Source organism: Aethalodelphis obliquidens, unplaced genomic scaffold, assembly GCF_003676395.1.
Source record: "Aethalodelphis obliquidens isolate GAN/ISIS:26980383/991018 unplaced genomic scaffold, ASM367639v1 scaffold131, whole genome shotgun sequence".
Taxonomy (NCBI): Eukaryota; Metazoa; Chordata; class Mammalia; order Artiodactyla; family Delphinidae; genus Aethalodelphis; species Aethalodelphis obliquidens.
This window is the reverse complement of record NW_020838075.1, coordinates 1,113,610-1,133,331: the sequence shown is the minus strand read 5'-3', so window position 1 is coordinate 1,133,331 and position 19,722 is coordinate 1,113,610. Positions and strand designations below refer to the sequence as shown.

The 19,722-nt window shown below is 43.8% G+C and overlaps 1 protein-coding gene across 4 annotated transcripts; it reads left to right on the top strand.

The window, feature by feature from the left end:
• Positions 1–5,743: 5,743 nt before the first annotated feature.
• Positions 5,744–19,593, top strand: TRIM39 (tripartite motif containing 39). Of its 4 annotated transcripts, none has more exons than XM_027099522.1 (7): positions 5,744–6,025; positions 8,871–9,330; positions 10,370–10,465; positions 14,732–14,962; positions 16,143–16,165; positions 16,743–16,858; positions 17,602–19,593. In XM_027099522.1, the coding sequence occupies exons 2-7, from the start codon at positions 8,878–8,880 to the stop codon at positions 18,147–18,149; spliced, it is 1,467 nt and encodes a 488-aa protein (XP_026955323.1). In that variant the 5' UTR covers positions 5,744–6,025; positions 8,871–8,877; the 3' UTR covers positions 18,150–19,593. The 4 variants fall into 4 exon arrangements, with proteins under 4 accessions (XP_026955323.1, XP_026955322.1, XP_026955321.1 ...); XM_027099521.1 differs by having other exon boundaries at positions 6,616–9,330; XM_027099520.1 differs by lacking the exon at positions 5,744–6,025 and adding an exon at positions 6,416–6,805.
• Positions 19,594–19,722: the final 129 nt, after the last annotated feature.

Below are 19,722 nucleotides of genomic sequence, written 5' to 3'. Positions count from 1 at the left end.
ATAGCAAAGATCAATAAAACTGGTTCTTTGAGAAGATAAACAAAATTGATAAATCTTTAGCCAGACTCATCAAGAAAAGGAGGGAGAGGACTCAAATCAACAAAATTAGAAATGAAAAAGAAGAAGTTGCAACAGACACCGCAGAAATAGAAAGTGTCGTAAGAGACTACTACAAGCAACTCTATGCCAATAAAATGGACAACCTGGAAGAAATGGACAAATTCTTAGAAAGGTATAACCTTCCAAGACTGAACCAAGAAGAAATAGAAAATATGAACAGACCAATCACAAGTAAGGAAACTGAAACTGTGATTAAAAATCTTCCAACAGGGCTTCCCTGGTGGCACAGTGGTTGAGAGTCCGCCTGCTGATGCAGGGGACATGGGTTTGTGCCCTGGTCCGGGAAGATCCCACATGCCGTGGAGCAGCTAGGCCCGTGAGCCATGGGCGCTGAGCCTGCGTGTCCGGAGCCTGTGCTCCGCAACAGGAGAGGCCACAACAGTGAGAGGCCCGTGTACCACAAAAAAAAAAAAATCTTCCAACAAACAAAAGTCCAGGACCAGATGGCTTCATATGTGAATTCTATCAAACACTTAGAGAAGAGCTAACACTCATCCTTCTCAAACTCTTCCAAAAAATTGCAGAGGAAGAAAGACTCCCAAACTCATTCTATGAGGCCACCATCACCCTGATACCAAAACCAGACAAAGATACAACAAAAAAAGAAAATTACAGACGAATATCACTGATGAATATAGATGCAAAAATCTTCAACAAAATACTAGCAAACAGAATCCAACAACACATTAAAAGGATCATACACCATGAATAAGTGGGATTTATCCCAGGGATGCAAGGATTCTTCAATACATGCAAATTAATCAATGTGATACACCATATTAACAAATTGAAGAATAAAACCATATGATCATCTCAATAGATGCAGAAAAAGCTTTTGACAAAATTCAACACAACACCCTTTATGATAAAAACTCTCCAGAAAGTGGGCATAGAGGGAACCTACCTCAACGTAATAAAGGCCATATACGATAAACCCATAGCAAACATCATTCTCAATGGTGAAAAACTGAAGGCATTTCCTCTAAGATCAGGAAAAAGATGAGGATGTCAACTCTCGCCACTATTATTCAACATATTTTGGAAGTCCTAGCCACAGCAATCAGAGAAGAAAAAGAAATAAGAGGAATACAAATTGGAAAAGAAAAAGTAAAACTGTCACTGTTTGCAGATGACATGATACTATACATAGATAATCCTAATGATGCCACCAGAAAACTACTAGAGCTAATCAATGAATTTGGTAAAGTTGCAGGATACAAAATTAATGCACAGAAATCTCTTGCATTCCTATACACTAATGATCAAAAATCTGAAAGAGAAATTAAGGAAACACTCCCATTTACCACTGCAACAAAAAGAATAAAATACCTAGGAATAAACCTACCTAGGGAGACAAAAGACCTGTATGCAGAAAACTATAAGACACTGATGAAAAAAATTAAAGATGATACCAACAGATGGAGAGATATACCATGTTCTTGGATTGGAAGAATCAGTATCGTGAAAATGACTATACTACCCAAAGCAATCTACAGATTCAATGCAATCCCTATCAAATTACCAGTGGCATTTTTTACAGAACTAGAACAAAAAAAATCTTAAAATTTGTATGGAGACACAAAAGACCCCAAATAGCCAAAGCAGTCTTGAGGGAAAAAAAACGGAGCGGGAGGAATCAGACTCCCTGACTTCAGACTATACTACAAAGCTACAGTAATCAAGACAATATGATAGGGCTTCCCTCGTGGCGCAGTGGTTAAGAATCCGCCTGCCAATGCAGGGGACACGGGTTCGAGGTCTGGTCCGGGAAGGTCCCACATACCACAGAGCAACTAAGCCCGTGTGCCACAACTACTGAGCCTGTGCTCTAGAGCCCATGAGCCACAACTACTGAAGCCTGCACACCTAGAGCCCGTGCTCCACAACAAGAGAGGCCACTGCAATGAGAATCCCACGCACTGCAAAGAATCCCCGCTCGCCACAACTAAAGAAAGCCTGCGTGCAGCAATGAAGACCCAACGAAGCCAAAAATAATAAATAAATAAAATGAAAAAGAAAAAAAAGACAATATGGTACTGGCACAAAAACAGAAATATAGATCAATGGAACAGGATAGAAAGCCCAGAGATAAACCCATGCACCTGTAGTCAACTAACCTATGACAAAGGAGGCAAGGATATATAATGGAGAAAAGACAGTCTCTTCAATAAGTGGTGCTGGGAAAACTGGACAGCTACATGTAAAAGAATGAAATTAGAATACTCCCTAACACCATACACAAAAATAAACTCAAAATGGAGTAGAGACCTAAATGTAAGACTGGACACTGTAAAACTCTTAGAGGAAAATGTAGGAAGAACACTCTGACATAAATCACAGCAAGATCTTTTTTGATCCACCTCCTAGAGTAATCGAAATAAAAACAAAAATAGACAAATGGGACCTAATGAAACTTAAAAGCTTTTGCAAAGCAAAGTAAACTACAAACAAGACGAAAGGACAACCCTCAGAATGGGAGAAAATATCTGCAAATGAATCAATGGACAAAGGATTAATCTCCAAAATATATAAACAGCTCATGCAGCTCAATGTAAAAAAAAACCAAACAACCCAATCAAAAAATGGGCAGAAGACCTAAATAGACATTTCTCCAAAGAAGACATACAGATGGCCAAGAAGCACATGAAAAGCTGCTCAACATCACTAATTATTAGAGAAATGCAAGTCAAAACTACAATGAGGTATCATCTCACACCAGTTAGAATTGGCATCATCAGAAAATCTACAAGCAACAAATGCTGGAGAGGGTGTGGAGAAAAGGGAACCCCCTTGCACTGTTGGTGGGAATGTAAATTGATACAGCCACTATGGAGAACAGTATGGAGGCTCCTTAAAAAACTAAAAATAGAACTACCATATGACCCAGCAATCCCACTACTGGGCATATACTCAAGAGAAAACCATAACTCAAAAAGACACATGCACCCCAATGTTCATTGCAGCACTATTTACAATAGCCAGGTCATGGAAGCAACCTAAATGCCCATCTACAGTCACATGGATAAAGAAGATGTGGTACATATATACAATGGAATATTACTAGCCATTAAAAGGAACGAAATTGGGTCATTTGTAGTGAAGTAGATGGATGTAGAGACTGTTATACAGAGTGAAGTAAGTCAGAAAGAGAAAAACAAATACCGTATATTAACGCATATATGTGGAACCTAGAAAAATGGTACAGATGAACCAGTTTGCAGGCAGAAATAGACATAGATGTAGAGAACAAAGGTATGGACACCAAGGAGGGAGAGTGGCGGGGGGCAGGGTGGTGGTGGTGGGATTAACTGGGAGATTGGGATTAACATGTATACACTAATATGTATAAAATGGATAACTAATAAGAACTTGCTGTTTAAAAAAATAAATTAAATAAAATTCAAAAAAAAATAAAAGACACATTCCTTATTGAGAAGTTAAAAAAAACAAAAAAGACATATGGGCAAATATATCAAATCATTACGTTGTACACCCTGAACTAACACAGTGTTACACGTCAGTTATATCACAATAAAACTGAGGGAAAAAGATATATGTACAAGAATGTTCACTACAGCCTTTATTTAATAAGACTTGGAAAAACCCTAAATGTTTTCTCTAAACAAAATGGCTGAATAAATTATACACCTACATAATGAAGCAGTGATATAGACTTGAAAAAGAACAAGGTAGTTCCAATGTTACTGAATTGGAAAGATAATAGACAGCCAGTATAAAGTATAAAAAGCACAGTGTAAAGTGTAAAAAGACTGACGACCGTCTTTCTGTAGTTTAAATTTTTTATAATTTAAAAAAATGGTGGGGGAAAATTAGATGCTTTGCCTTCTTCTGAGGAAGAATTTCGGAAGTCTGGACAGTTGAACCCTCTCCCTCCCCAACCTACCATATCTCATATCTGACCTCAAGCAGTTTTCTACCTGCACTGCTAATACATCCTTTTCCTCTATGTGACTCAGTGGTTCCAAGATATCTTCTGATATAAAAGATATATCAGATATATCTTTTACTGATATAAAAACAATATTAAAGTGTATATTTAAATTTTTTTAATTATCCTTCATATTACTATTACTCATTTTTGCATATTCCTATGTTGGAAATCCCTTGTTGATATAAATCAACGTCACAATTCAGTGTTATTCCACCTCTCCTGAACTACAATCTCGTTTAATTTTAGACAATGAATACCTTTCCTTGTTTAAAAAATGTACTTGTATCTTAGTATATTCATAAATCTCAGCCAACCAAGTTTCACAGGTCATAACAAATTTGTGTTAAGATTTCAAATTTCCTTTATTATTATTTTGTGTTATCATATAGACAGATGGAAATAAGAGATCATAGCATTGTGTTCACCCACTTTCCCAGGCATTCTCTCTTGAAAAATACTGGGTACTTCATTACTGTTCTATGTCAGGGGTCAGCGAACTATGGTCTGCTACCTGTGCTTGTACAGCCCACAACCTAAAATATGTGTTTACATTTTTAAATGATTGGGGGTAAAATCAAAAGGAGAATAAAATTTCAAGGCAAGTGAAGAATTTATATGAAATTCAAATTTCAGCAACGCTCACTCATTTACTATAGTCTAACGCTATTTTCATACTACAAAGACAGAATTGAGTATGGGCAACAAAGCCAAAAATATGTCCTATTTGGCTCCTTACAGGAAAGGTTTGCCAAACCCTGTTCTATGACATAGTACATGCCCTTCATAATTTTATAGTTTTACCTAGACATTCTCCCCTCTTTCCTTCCATATTGAGCGTAAAGTCATCTTAATAATCTATTAGTCTCCAGGCCACCACATTCTTCATACTCCTCAGAAATGCACTTCCTCCTGGAAATTTGCTTAACATTACCACACCCCTGGCCACCTACAAACAGAAAGCCAGAATGAAGTGCTAGCCAACTCCTTAAAAGTTACAAATCATAACCAGAACCAAACCTCACCACGCTCCCTAAAAAGTAAGGATAAAGAAGCTGACCGCCCAATTTGTGGCTTTCAAACTACCCTACCTTAGAATGAGGCAGTCCATGAACTAAAAAGAGTACTGCTGCTAAAATTCCCAATGGTCAAATAACAATGAGGGAAAAAAAAGTTAATAAATGTAATTTTATCAAGCTTAATCCTCTTCAAATCACTGCTACTGAAAAAAAGTGAATAAAAACTAAAGAACAATGAAGAAAAAGCAGACCAGCTGTATTTAGCATGCCTGACCCTAAATCTTTATACTTCCCACATGAGATATTTTCTGCAAATAAATAGTTCCTGGCTCCCAGGATGAGAGGTTAAATACTGCACAGTGTTTGTAAACAGCATCACAACTTACACAGGAACAAGTTGGGCCACTGGGCCATTTCACCTCGAAGGGTACACCAAAATTTGTTCATTTCTTTCGGTTAGCATTCTGTATGCCAAGTGTTGCCAGAGAGTAGGCGGGGCAAGCTGCGTTTTCAACCAGCAGTGTCTACTCTTAGCACTAACTCCTGCCCAGCCGCGGCACACCTTTCCCCAGCCCCAACTTCTCCCCAGTCCCATCACCCCTTTACCCAGCATCCACTCCTCCCCAGCTCCATCAACTCAACTCAGCACCTCCTCCCTCCCAGTCTCATCACACCTCTGTCCACCGACTCTTCCTCATCGTCTCGCCCTCGTCCTCCAAAGTCACAAGGCTGCGAAGCTTCCAGCAACAGGAGAGGAAAGTAAGGAAGCTATAACGCAGGAGTCCGGAGCCGCCGCAAAACCACCATCTGCTCTTGCGGAGAACCTCAAGCCAAAGCCACAAAACTGGAAAAAGTCGGGATTGGCTCGCACCCAGAAGGGGTGCTCACTGCGCGCTCGCTGCGGTCGGGCACCGAGCGAGGAGCTGAGGACACAAAGGTGAGCAGCAGAGTCACAGTACCAGCTCTTTCGGGGCTCCCACTCCATCGGAGGAGGTAGATCATTTCCGTAAAGCTCGCCTAGCAAGGACAAGGTGACCAAGCATCCGAAGCCCACGGCAGGGAAAACTGAGCTAATCCTTTAATGTTAAAAGGCTTAAACTCAACTTGTCGGAAGTGACGTGCCAGCTGAGACCCGCAGGTCCACCACGTAATTGGCCGCCGACTCGGCGAGCCACCTTCTCCCGGGACTAACCTGGAGAGAGGAGCAGTGTAGCTCAATGTCCGCACCCCGCCCTTGCCCCGCCCCCGGCGGCTCCCAGCCCCAACCGGGACCAGCCCGAGCCGGGTCAGCGCCCGGGCCCACACCCTGGGCGGGACGGGCCCGCCTGCCCCGGCGCCCGTAGGCGCCCTGTGGGCAATGGGCTTCAGCGCTCCGCCACGCGCATGCGCGGCCCTCTTTCTCCAGAGGATTTCTCGGGTCACCTGGACGACTGCATTTCAGCCACCTGCCCCTCCGGGTCTCTTCTCGCCCTTCACTCCTCCTGCTGGTTCTCCCCTCCGGCCCCCCGCCTTCTCCTTGTTCCGCAGGCGCCGCTAGGCCCTCCCGCGGTCGCCCGCCGACACCCAGGCTTCCACTGACACGAGCCTCTCGGCGCGGCTTCCGCTTCCGGCGAGTATTGTGTGTCGCGCTGCGGGGCGGGGGCGGGGGGAGGAGGAAGGAGGGAGGCAGCGCTCCGGCGGCTCTGCGCCCCGCACTCCCGGACCCGAAGCCGGGAAGGTAGGTGCTGTCCCGCCGCCGCGCCGGGGCCTTGGGGCCTGCCCCTGCTGACCGGCTCCGCACGCCGCGTCCTAGCGCCCCGCGACTGCGTCACCGGCCCCCCGCACGTAACCACAGCTGCCTCCGCCCGCCTCGGGCCCGGGCGGACGTTTTGCCGCCCCGGCGACGTCAGCGCGTCCGGCGTTGCTTGGCTACCCCGCCGTTCCCCCGTCCCGCTGCCGCTCGCCTCCCCGGGTGAAACTCTTACGCCGTCACCGCGGCTCTCGGCTGCGTCATAGCGGCGGGCATCCCACCTTCACGTCACACCTCCTCCTCACCTGGACACGCATCCCTCCCTCCCTGCCAACAACGACGTTTCCTCTCCCCGCACTCCAGTCCCCCTGCGCCAGATCTGGCGGGAGAAGATGGAGACGGGGGTGGGACCGAGTTGTGGACCACGCTCAGGAAAGGGTTGCAAGGTGGGACCCCCGACAGTGGTAGAAACAAAATGAGGACGGCTTTGAAGTTTGCCCTTCTACTGAGACACGAGGAATAGAGGGGGAAAAATGACCAACCCAGAGACACCGAAGGCTTAACTAGTGCTGTAGCTCCAAGTCCTCTCCCCATACCTCCCTAACCTTTCCCCATTTCTCTTCCACACTACTTCTTTGCTAGTCTAGATCCATTCTGCCCCCTAACTCTGCATACAGTTCAACTCACCCCAGGTGAGGAGACCACCTAATTTCTAGAAGATTAGGGAAAGGGAAGGGTTACTCGTCAAAGTTGGATTCCCAGAGGTAGAGAAAAATCATCTGACTGAACTTCTCTCCTGGTTGAGGGAGGAAATTCAGGTCCAAATAAGCTGTCAGTTCCTACTCCAAATTAAACACTTTTCACGTGTGCCGTCAACATATACAGGAATAATCATTGTTAACCCAACTCATTACATGGCCACTTCTCTCTCAACACATAGACTTACTAAATTTCCTTCTGTTGGATCCCTTAGGGAGGGGGGTTAAGGGGATGGAGAAATCAACTATTTCATGGATAAAATTGGTGATGTTTTAAGGATGGAATAGAGGACCAGCCTTCTACTTTATAAATCTCTTAGATGCATTTCCAATTCTTTTGAGGCTTCGTTAGAAGTTTTTGATTGCCTCTTTACTTTTCTCTCTCTTAATTCCCAACCACTCCAGAACCTATTAGTTGGAGGTACAGTACATGCAAGGAGTTAGTTATTGATAACTATTTCAAAAGACTCCAGTCACTGCTGAATACTTAAAATAGACTTGTCAGCTCTCTCTTCAAAAAATTATTGCCCTGGGCTCAGTAATAGACTCTTAAGTTGCCATGAATTTATCACTTTTCAGCAGTTCCAGATGTCCAGATGCACTCAAATAGAAATGAGTTGTATGAATAATTTCATTCCAAGAAAAGGGCACACTTTCTCTAGGCTAGCCTGATAAAAGGAAGAATAATTTCAAACTTTCTGAAAAGAAGAGGTTGTCACCCTTGCCTAACTCATTCTATTTATTACCCTTTGAAAGACTGAGAGAACAGTGGCAGAGAATCAAGCTTAGGCTCCAATGGGCTATTGTAGTAAAACTCTTCTGTAATATTAAACTTTAAAATATACTCAATTTAAGAAATCTTAATTAATGCTTTGGCACTCTTCGCTTTCCCATACTCTTTTCTCATCTATTAGAAGAAGATGTCACACTAGGAATACATTGGTCTGAAACTATTGGTTCTAAGATACAAGTGGAATGAACCTGGATCAGGAGAAGTACTCAGCTAGAGTTGAAGGAAGCCTCTGTTTCTAGCAAGAGAAAGCAGTGGTAAAAGACAAGAGATTGAGGGTTGTGTGTCATTTTGCTGAAGAGAAAAAATTGATGGCTGGGAGTCACAAGTTTTAGAAATGGAGAAACAAAAGAGGTTGATGTAATGGAAGAGAAGATGTAAAATACTATGATGGGGCTAAATCTGGAGTTAGGATTTAACACGGGGGTAACTGTCAGGCCAGGGATGCAAAATAAACTAAACCTCCAACTGACTTTTTTTTCTCTTCTCCCATCCTAACCTCAAGTTAAATAATGGCAGAGACAAGCCTGTTAGAGGCCGGGGCCTCTGCAGCCTCCACAGCTGCAGCTCTGGAGAACTTACAGGTGGAGGCAAGTTGCTCTGTGTGCCTGGAGTATCTGAAGGAGCCTGTCATCATTGAGTGTGGGCACAACTTCTGCAAAGCTTGCATCACTCGCTGGTGGGAGGACCTAGAGAGGGACTTCCCTTGTCCTGTATGTCGAAAGACGTCCCGCTACCGCAGTCTCCGACCTAATCGACAGCTGGGCAGCATGGTGGAAATTGCCAAGCAGCTCCAGGCCGTCAAGCGGAAGATCCGAGATGAGAGCCTCTGCCCCCAGCACCATGAAGCCCTCAGCCTCTTCTGCTATGAGGACCAGGAGGCTGTGTGTTTGATATGTGCAATTTCCCACACCCACCGGGCCCACACCGTCGTGCCACTGGACGATGCCACACAGGAGTACAAGGTAGGGAACCAGACACATGATGCCAATGCAGGGCAGGAGGGAGGAGCACAGAGGATGGGAGACTCCCTGGGTAGAGGATTGTAAGTGTCTGAGGGCAAGACGGTATCTGATCCTCACTCTATAGTCCCCTCAGAGCTACGTACACGGGGGCACGCAGTATGTCTGATCAGTTATCCTCAGGCATGAAGAAGAGCAGTAAGGACTACCCAAAAAAATTCTGTCTGACTTTTGTAACACATCTGAGTATGTGTGGTCTTGGAATGTATCATATTTTTCATAAATGAATGAAACCATGTGGAGAAGATCAAACTTAAGAACTGAAAAATGGTCTGGTTTCTTCATTCTGTCCCCCTGCTCAGCACACCCCTTGTTTACCCACTGGTATTGGGAACAGGTATCAGCATTTTAGAATGATCCCCACCAGGCTAAGCTGAGCCAGTCTGTTTGCATCTTCCCCCAATAAAGGATAATATGGCATCTGGTTTAACTTACTGCTGGGACACAGGGTAAATGTTTGAGTAATAGGAATTAGAGATTTTAATGTCTTAGCACTTTATCAAGTACTTTGTGTAATTAATAAGTGTTAATAATGTTAATAAAATCTTGGAAATAAGACTTTATGGTAGTTTGCAGAATAAGTAATCAAGATTTTATTATATTGGTAAGTGGTTAGAATTGGATAGGAAAACAAGTTTAAAGAAGGATATCAGGGTACAGGAGGTCACTTTGACAGTAACAAGCAGTTCCTTGAGTTAAAAAATTAATAGGGCTGGGGAAAGACAGAGAGTTGGTGACAGTGGAACAGTGAGATTCAGTGAAAGGAAGGTTTGGTGAGCAAGGGAGGTGATGGAGACAGGCTGGTGGCAGGAGAAGGGACCTGTAGGAAGCTGACACCTCAAATGACAGGCCAGGAAGGGAGTTGGATCAAGAGACAGATGGATAGGAAGCAAACAAATGGTTTAAAACAAATGGGTTAGCCTCTGAACGTAGGATGTACTAGCCAACCCCAAATGCCATTCTCCCACTTCTCACCCCTCAGGAAAAACTGCAGAAGTGCCTGGAGCCCCTGGAGCGGAAGCTGCAGGAGATCACCCGCTGCAAGTCCTCTGAGGAGAAGAAGCCTGGGGAACTCAAGGTAAAGGCAGGCAATCCCATTTGGGCTGCTCTGCAGGCAATTAACTGAACATTAACCACACATTATTTAATCTACCAGTTCTGGTTTATTAGAAAAATGCTATTCTCTCAAAAAAAATGATATTTTATTAGGCTTGACTGTGATTAAACATTGTACTTAAATTGTCATGGATTAAGAATTGAGGAGAAGGATGTAAGAAGTGAAGGACAGAACATCTTATATCTGGCGAGTTGAGGGAGTTCATGCCCCTTGGCCTCCTTTTCTTTGTAAAGCAGGGAAGGAGGCTCTCTGCTGAGAGATCCTTAGAGGGATTGAGGAAAGGAGAATGTGGAAGGTGCACTGGGGAGGAAGGATGAAGGAGCTGCCCAACAGCACCCGGAAGAACCTCCCAGCAACATTAGGACCACATTCTCTTAATTCAAGTAAGCTCAAGTATGCTGGATGATAATGGTTCCGAGAATGTTCTTACCCCCCTCATCCTCTACCTATAGGATCCTGTCCATCCTAAGATGAAAACCACTTCCTATGTAGCCTTTCCTGACCCTTTAGAAATTAGCTTTCTTAATTTTCATACAGTTTCACATCTCTTTCATAGCATTACCATATTTGTAGCATGGTAGTTTGGTATCTGCCTTATTTCTTCTGTTGGACAGTGAAACATGTATTAATTATAGTGGTAATAATACCTAGTATTTATTGAATCCTATGCATTAATTCCTTAGGTGTCCATGACATTCCAAACTTAGAAGATTGTATTAGGTCTGCCCAGTTTTTCTTTTTTGTTTTTTGGTTTGTTTTTTTTTGTGGTACGTGGGCCTCTCACTGCTGTGGCCTCTCCCGTTGCGGAGCACAGGCTTCAGACGCGCAGGCTTGGCGACCATGGCTCACAGGCCCAGCCGCTCCGCGGCATGTGGGATCTTCGCAGACCGGGGCACGAACCCGTGTCCCCTGCATCGGCAGGCAGACTCTCAACCACTGCACCACCAGGGAAGCCCTGCCCAGTTTTAAGTTCTAAGAGTTCAGGCTATACTTGGCCCAAGTGGGACATAGAGGAGGTACAAGACAAGGAGAAGGGAGTCCAGGAAGTCATATTTGACAAGAGTGAACTTAGATACCCTGTAAGGTAAGTATTGTTATCCCCAGTTTACACAGTAGGAAACAGAACTTGGATAAGTGTCTAGTCCAAGATCATATAGCCAGTATGTGCAAAATCAGAGATACTAATTCTGCAGAAATTAGTAAATATTTACTAAGCTTCCAGTATAGGCCAAACCCTGTCTTTGACACTGGGGAACAATGATGAGCAAAAGCACAGTCCCTGCCCTCCTTGAGCTTACAGTCAAGTAGAGAAAATATAAATGACATGGCACAAAAAGCACAGTTGCATATTCCTAAGAAGACAGCAGAGAAACTTGATTGCATTAAAGGCTTCCAGAAGAAATAATGAGTTTTTGGAGTTGAGATTTAGGGATCACCAGAAATTAAACACAGGTTTGAAATCAGTAGAAACACTATTTTTTTTTTTAACAATGACATTTCAACAGGAAGCAAGTATTATTACCTTAGTCCTTTATACATTTTAACAAACAAACATTTGAATTTTTTTTAAATTTGAACTAATTTTGATTGCAAAGGTGAACGTTAAAAAAAAAAAGTTATTTGTCCTTTTGGAGGGCTCCTGAAGAACTTAAAATATGTGAAAATGAAGCTTATTCCCAGTCATTAGCTTTCCTCTTCCTGTTGATCACCTTCTTAAAGGTAAAGGATGGAGAGGGGAATAAAAATTTTAAAAACCTGCTAAATAGGGCTTCCCTGGTGGCGCAGTGGTTGAGAGTCCGCCTGCCGATGCAGGGGACATGGGTTTGTGCCCTGGTCGGGGAAGATCCCACATGCCGCGGAGCAGCTGGGCCCGTGAGCCATGGTCACCGGGCCTGCGTGTCCGGAGCCTGTGTTCTGCAGCGGGAGAGGCCACAACAGTGAGAGGCCCGCGTACCACAGAAAAAAAAAAAACCTGCTAAATGCTTGAACAGAACTGTGGGTTTTTTTTGTTTAATGTATATTATCATTTTAATGGTCTCGGAAACTGTCACCAACTACCAGCATTCCTTCAGTGACCTTTTGAACTCTCTCCCTCATCCCCACCTCCAGACCCAATGCCCCTTTTAGAAATAAATAATTTGTAATTAATCATGCTGAAATGAAAATTATGGATAAAATGATCTATCCATATAATTTTTAAAAGAGACTATCATGCCCAAATATAGTGTAATATAATACAACATAAAAGTAATTTATAATAAAATCTGGTATGTAAACATTTAGGCATGACTACCCTGAAAGACACTACAGTGTAGTTTTATCCTTGCACCTATATCAACATGCAACAAATACAAATTCAGACTGACGGAATTGTGTAGTAATGTTGACTCGAATGCCACTAGCAGTTTAGCTGTTGGTGCCATAATTTTTCAAAATGATAAATAACTTACAGTAAAGTTCTAAGAAAAACAAAATACAGTCTTAATGAGTTTTCAGCCATTCCTGAAAAATTCAGGTATATTAAAACCATATAAGAATTACTCTGTGTTTGTATATAAAGTGGCATTCAAGTCTAGGACTCCATTTTTTTAATATCCAGCAGAACATTAGAAAATGGTGCAGTTCATATTACTGGGTTGTCTTCACACATTGGAGGAGTGTTAGCATCCTTCCCAGGAGCTCCCCCAATCATGCAAACAAAAATGCCCCCTGTTTCCAAAACATTTCTAGAGGGAGGTAACACCCTGATTAAGAACCACTGCCCTACAAAATAGAGGGAAAAAAAGAGAAGGGATTATGAGATTATACGAGAGCCCTTTGCTTTCTTTTTACCACAGTTATGAACCTAAATTCTACCCATACATCACCCCTAAACACACAGACACACAGGAAAAAAGGCTGTGTTTTACTTAATGGTAAATGTTGTGAGAATATATTTTGTTCCAACATGCTCCTGAGGAGGCAGCAGTGAAATGGGAAGCAGCAAGCAGCTCTAGAACTGGAGCTAGTCAGCCTCTGCTGGGAACTAGCTTGAAATCTAGAAACACAAGGCTTGTAAGGCCCACCTGGCTTTGCAGCCCCACTCTCTATTCACCCTCAACCCTGCCTTCCAGGCCCTATCCACTTCCTTCTTCCAGAGTCCCAGTCTCTGCTTCTAACTTTGCTTTCCTCTTGGCTGATTCCTCCCCATCAGACACGTGATGCTTAGGGAATCCTTTGGGGAGATCACTTCTTGTTGCCATTGAGGTGCAGAAGGGAGGATATGCCTGCTGATAACTCTCAGAATGCGTTATGGCTGGAGTTTGGGTCATATATTATCCAGTTTCAGAAATGTTAGAGGTTTAACTGAAAGAAAGCATGTTTCAAATTTCAAGCAAATAATTTACTCACAAACTTCTATAACCTGTTTCTGGGGTGTAAACTGTCAGTCTCTGAAGTGACTTGAAACTGTTGAACAGGTTCAGCCTTGAAATCTACATTTATAACAACCCGTTACTAAAATCTTGTTGATTCTGATATTTTTCCAGTTGCTTCTCTGGTTTTTATCAAGTAAATGTCTTGCAATGTACAAATGATAACAATCTCAGACTTTCCAGTACTTTCCTTTTCTTGACAGATTGCATTAACTAGAACTTTAGAGTAGGCGATAGCAGAGGTATCTCTGATATCTGTAATAGTACATGTCATATTATTGGGTTCTTATGTCTTGAATATTTTTACTAAAACATAGAAGTGTAGCTTTTTTAGAAGCTAATTTAATAAAGAAGATAAATTTTTTAACATTGGTTTATTTTTTTATCTCCCCAGTGTTCTTCATCCCATCATCAGTAGGGTGACAATGAGGATGGAGACATTCTTTTCTTTTCTTTTTTTAAAATTTTTATTGGAGTATAGTGTAGAATATTTTGTTCATTTCTACTGTACAGCAAAGTGAATCAGCTATACGTATATATATATATATATCCCCTCTTTTTTGGATTTCCTTCCCATTTAGGTCACTACAGAGCACTGAGTAGAATTCCCTGTGCTGTACAGTAGGTTCTTATTAGTTAGGGATGGAGCCATTCTTTACAAAGGGAAATTCCAGTGGAGAGAAACATGAGTGTCCTGTTAAGCTCTTTCCAATGACACTGGAAGTCTGTGTGAATTCATACACATGGTGGGTGGGGAAAGGCACTTTATGCCCCACTGGCCCTGTTAAACATAATACCCACCCTCTGTTCTCAGAGACTAGTGGAGAGTCGTCGACAGCAGATCCTAAAGGAATTTGAAGAGCTTCATCGGCGGCTGGATGAAGAGCAGCAGGTGTTACTTTCACGACTAGAGGAGGAGGAACAGGACATTCTACAGCGCCTCCGAGAAAATGCTGCTCACCTTGGAGACAAGCGCCGGGACCTGGCCCACTTGGCTGCTGAGGTGGAGGGCAAGTGCTTACAGTCGGGCTTCGAGATGCTTAAGGTTCGACCTTTGCCCCTGCATAGCCCCTCAGGCCAAGCGCAGTCTAGCTTTGCACAGGCCATTCTGTCAGCCTGCAATGCTCACTCCTCCGCTCTGCCTCTCTAAATCCAATTCTTTCTTCCAGACAGGCTCAAAGGATCTTTCTCTACAGAAAGCCTTCTCTGATTTCTCCCATCCCCTTCTGATCATTTTGGTGTTCTTATGTCTTGTCAACAATTATGTGCTTAACTTGTACCAAAGAAAAAATTCACTCTTTTGAGAGGAGGGCAGTCTAGTCTGAATTAGTGAAAAAACTATGCATTAAAAATTGTGTAAATGCAGTAACCGTTACTTTTAAGTCCTGGAACTTGATTTACCTAGTGCACAGAAAGAATAGAAGCATAGTTTGAAGGACACTTGAAATAATGTATAAGTAATATATTGCTTTTGATATGTAAATGTGCCTCTAAAATGTTTGAAATAATCTGTTTTCTTAAGCAAATGAATGGTCTTAGCAAGGCTGCAGGAAACATTTCTTATCTTAGAGCTCACATTACCAGCATTTGAATCAGTGAGGCTTCGTTGTACATTTATCTGCATGTTATATATTGCTTGGTATTTACTCTCGTGTCCTTTCATGTATGTGTGTTCTGCCTTCCACATTAAACTGGGAAATCCTTGGGGGGCAGAGATTTGTCTTCTTTGTCTTCTGGACCCCAAGTATTCACAAATCAGGATTGGCACACAGTTATTAATATTTATTAACCAATACTAGACAAGGGATACCAAACCACAACGGGAGAGTGTGATTCGTTCCTATGCCAGCCGTCTGGAACTATCTGTACTGATCCTCAAGGAGACAGGTGTGTGGTTGGTACTTGGGGGACAGAGTAAAGAGCAGACACAATCCCTGTCCCTGGCATTGAGTCCCAGTGTTCTTGAGGAACAAAGACAAGCACACAAGAAACTATTTGGAAGTGATATCAATTACCAAGCTTCATGATGACTGAGAGTTGAAAGTGGGGGTTAGGTTGGGAGAGATGTACTCAGATCCCTCTGGAGCTCGGCCCCTTGCACTGTGACCCATAGTTTGCCTTATGCCTATTTAATAGATCTAGAACTTTTGGGAGGAGGGAAACCTTTTGCCTTTAGGACCCTTGACTACCAGGACCAATATTGCTTTCTTTTCTCCTTCCTCTAGGATGTCAAAAGTACCCTGGAAAAGTAAGTGATTCTTGTATCTCTTTGAGTGAGTTAGGTCTTGGCTTAAAGAGTAGGGCTACAATAAGGAGTTGGGGGAATAAGGATGGGAAAGTCATGCAGTGTCTGGGCAGAAAAAGGGAGAAGGTTTATTGCATCCATGAAGCCAGTTAGAGAGCAAATCACTGGGAGTACTAGTCCCTTACCTTTTCCCTCTGAGCATCAGGACTTCCTAGATACAAAGATAATGAAATAGAACCAGATTCTACCTGGGCCTATGGGTGGAATTGTGTCCAAACAAGATGGAAGGAGGAACTGGTTGGGGGCGGGGGGGAGGTGGTTATTTATTTGCATGAAATATAACAGTACCTCCAGAAAGTTCTAAGACTGATTATTAAGATAAGGGTTTGTCTAGGGGACCATATGGCTTTCCATAGATAGGCAAAAGAAAGCAATAAGCAAGAACTTGTCTTGAGGGAGGAGAAAGTGTGAGGATGGAGAATTTTAGTTTCTCCCTAGAGATGACAACATCTTAATACTCACTAAGCTGGAGCTTCCCCTGACCCTGCCCTTTCTTCCCCTATCTTCCCATCCCTCCTAGATGTGAGAAGGTGAAGACCATGGAGGTGACTTCAGTATCCATAGAGCTGGAAAAGAACTTCAGCAATTTCCCCCGACAGTACTTTGCACTAAGGAAAATCCTTAAACAGCTAATTGGTGAGTTGTTCCCAAAAGGAAACTAGCAGAGGGAATCGACAGAGAGAAGAAAGTCTTTAGGTCCTACTTTATCTGGACTTCACTTATCCCCTCTGTCACTTTTCATGTCCATATTCACACCCACTCCTTTACCTGGTTTTCAATCTCACTCTGAGTCACAGAGCTCAAAGTGAGAAGCCTCAGGTGTCGCCTACTCTTAGTCCCATACTTTTCTAAATAGGGACCCAGAGAGGTTAAATAATTTGCTGAAACTGGTCCCCTCTTGAGAGTGAAAGGGAGTCTTATTAATACTTACTTGGAAAATAGTCATAAGCCAGACTGTCCAGGGAAACAGACACATGGTCACTGTATCGCTAGACTATAATGCTATCTGGCTCTGTACCCTTCTTAACATTTTTATTTTTTCTTACCATTGGACTGTGCCTTGTGCTTCTCCACACAGTGAGATGGATGATGATGTCGGGGGGGATGGAGGGAGGACCAGGCAGGAGCCTAAACCACCAGCCCTTGCAGAGTCAAGAGATCATTACCTGTTTATTTTAGGGCCAGGATGAGAAACGAAGCCATTGTTCCCTCCCCTCCCCTCCCTTAGGTGACACCAAGGATTGAGAAAGTTAAGCAAACCACGGGGTTCTGGGGGCTTTCAGGGAGCAGGCTCTGCAAAGGCAGGCTGGAAGAGTGAGGCAGGGGCGTTTAGCTATTCCCGTCCTCATCTAGCTCCCCACTCTGGCTTCTCCCGCCAGCGGATGTGACCCTGGACCCTGAGACTGCTCATCCTAACCTAGTCCTGTCGGAAGATCGTAAGAGCGTCAAGTTCGTGGAGACAAGACTCCGGGATCTCCCTGATACACCACAACGTTTCACCTTCTACCCTTGTGTCCTGGCTACTGAGGGTTTCACCTCAGGTCGACACTACTGGGAGGTGGAGGTGGGCGACAAGACCCACTGGGCAGTGGGTGTGTGCCGGGACTCTGTGAGCCGAAAGGGCGAACTGACCCCACTCCCTGAGACTGGCTACTGGCGGGTGCGGCTGTGGAACGGGGACAAGTATGCAGCCACTACCACACCTTTTACCCCTTTGCACATCAAGGTGAAACCCAGGCGGGTAGGCATATTCCTAGACTATGAGGCCGGTACACTGTCTTTTTACAACGTTACAGACCGCTCTCATATCTACACCTTCACTGATACTTTTACTGAGAAACTTTGGCCCCTCTTCTACCCAGGCATCCGGGCTGGTCGGAAGAATGCTGCACCACTTACCATCAGGCCCCCAACAGATTGGGAGTGACAGGTAGGGACGTGGGAATAATCAGGGTGAGGCAGGGTCAAGAGCTACGGGCCTTCCTTCCTGTGACCTGCTGGAACGTCTTCGTGTCTGCCTGGTTCCAGTCCTGAACCATCTGGGAGAACACCTTGGTTTCTAGAATGGTTTATGGGGAGGAGTAGTTAGGACTGGGCTGGGACGAGAGCACTGCAGTGTCTCCCTCCTCACTGTTAGGGTGGAGAGCTGGTTCCCAGGGGGTAGTCTCCTCTGAAGTCCATCAGGTTTTCTGTTGCACAAGGATGGGTTGGAAGGAAGGAGAGGCTTTTCCAGAAACAACAAGTCTGTGGGAGGGTCTGACTTGCTCAAACCAGAGGAGGAAACAGAACCCCCTGTACATCCTTTTAGGGGGTTCTTTGACCCAAAACAATCTTGTTTTTTTAGGAAGATCACAGGGGTCTTGGTACCTCTAAATTGAAATAAAGATGAATGACAGTTGCTCTCGTGGGTGTAGAAGTTGAGGAGTTATTTTCAGGGCAGAGATTGGGCATCAAGAAGGTTAGAAATAAGGTCAGGAAAGGGGGCTAAATGAACAGATTCCTAAAGAATAATGAAGGGGAGAAGGGTTTCTTTGGTTGCCATTATGAGTAGGATTGGCCAGAGGTAGGAATGTGGGGAGGAGGGGGTAGGAAGAAAGAGAACCCAGGTCCCTGCCTTAGCCTTCAGCAGAGATGGCTCATCGCCCACCTCCTTGTAGTTGCTCATCTCCACGAGCTGTTACCTTGCTCATCTGGAGAGGCAAGATGCAAGAGATCCTGCAAGACACATCTACCCTTTCACTGCTTTCCCAAGGGAACTTGGAAAGGAGAGAGTCAGGTATTAGAGGAAAGAGAAAAGTATTCCTATCCAAAGCCCTGGCCTTAAAGAATGCTACTAAGTAGCTACTCCCAAGTTGTCAGCCTTGTTACCTGGCTAAGGTGTCCAAGCCAGACAGGGAAAAAGAAAACGGAGTCTTCCTCACCCTGGGGACAGGGTAGAAGAGGGTGGTATGTATAGGGAAGGGCCAGATAGGCAAGTTCCTTTGGCCTGTGTGCATCTGGCCTGGAACTAGTGTTCACAAGAGCCGGATTTTGTTTGTTGCCATCCTTCACCTTTTGCCATTTCTCATATCAGAGAATGTAAATCATTTTAATGTTAGGCCAAAATAAACAACCTGTAGGGTACATATGTTGTCAAAAAAGGTAAAGCAATGCATGCCAAACCAAACTAAAATGACTGGATTATCTGCTACTTGGGTAATCAGGGGTTCACAGAAGATTAGGACAAGAAACTGCAGTTTATTGAGGGCATTTCAGCTGCTCCTACCACCTCAACAGGACTTTGTCCAGACTCTCCTCTTACCTTTGTGCCTTGACTGTGGTTCTTTGTGGCAAGATGCTTTGGTTGGTAAAACATAATATGGAACAAAGGATCCACTGAAGTGATCTATGTGTCCTGTGTTAATTTGATGATAATCTCTGTTGATGTGTAAGAAATGGGTGTTAAAAATGCATGTTCCTTGGAATTCCCTGGTGATCCAGTGGTCAGGACTCCACGCTCT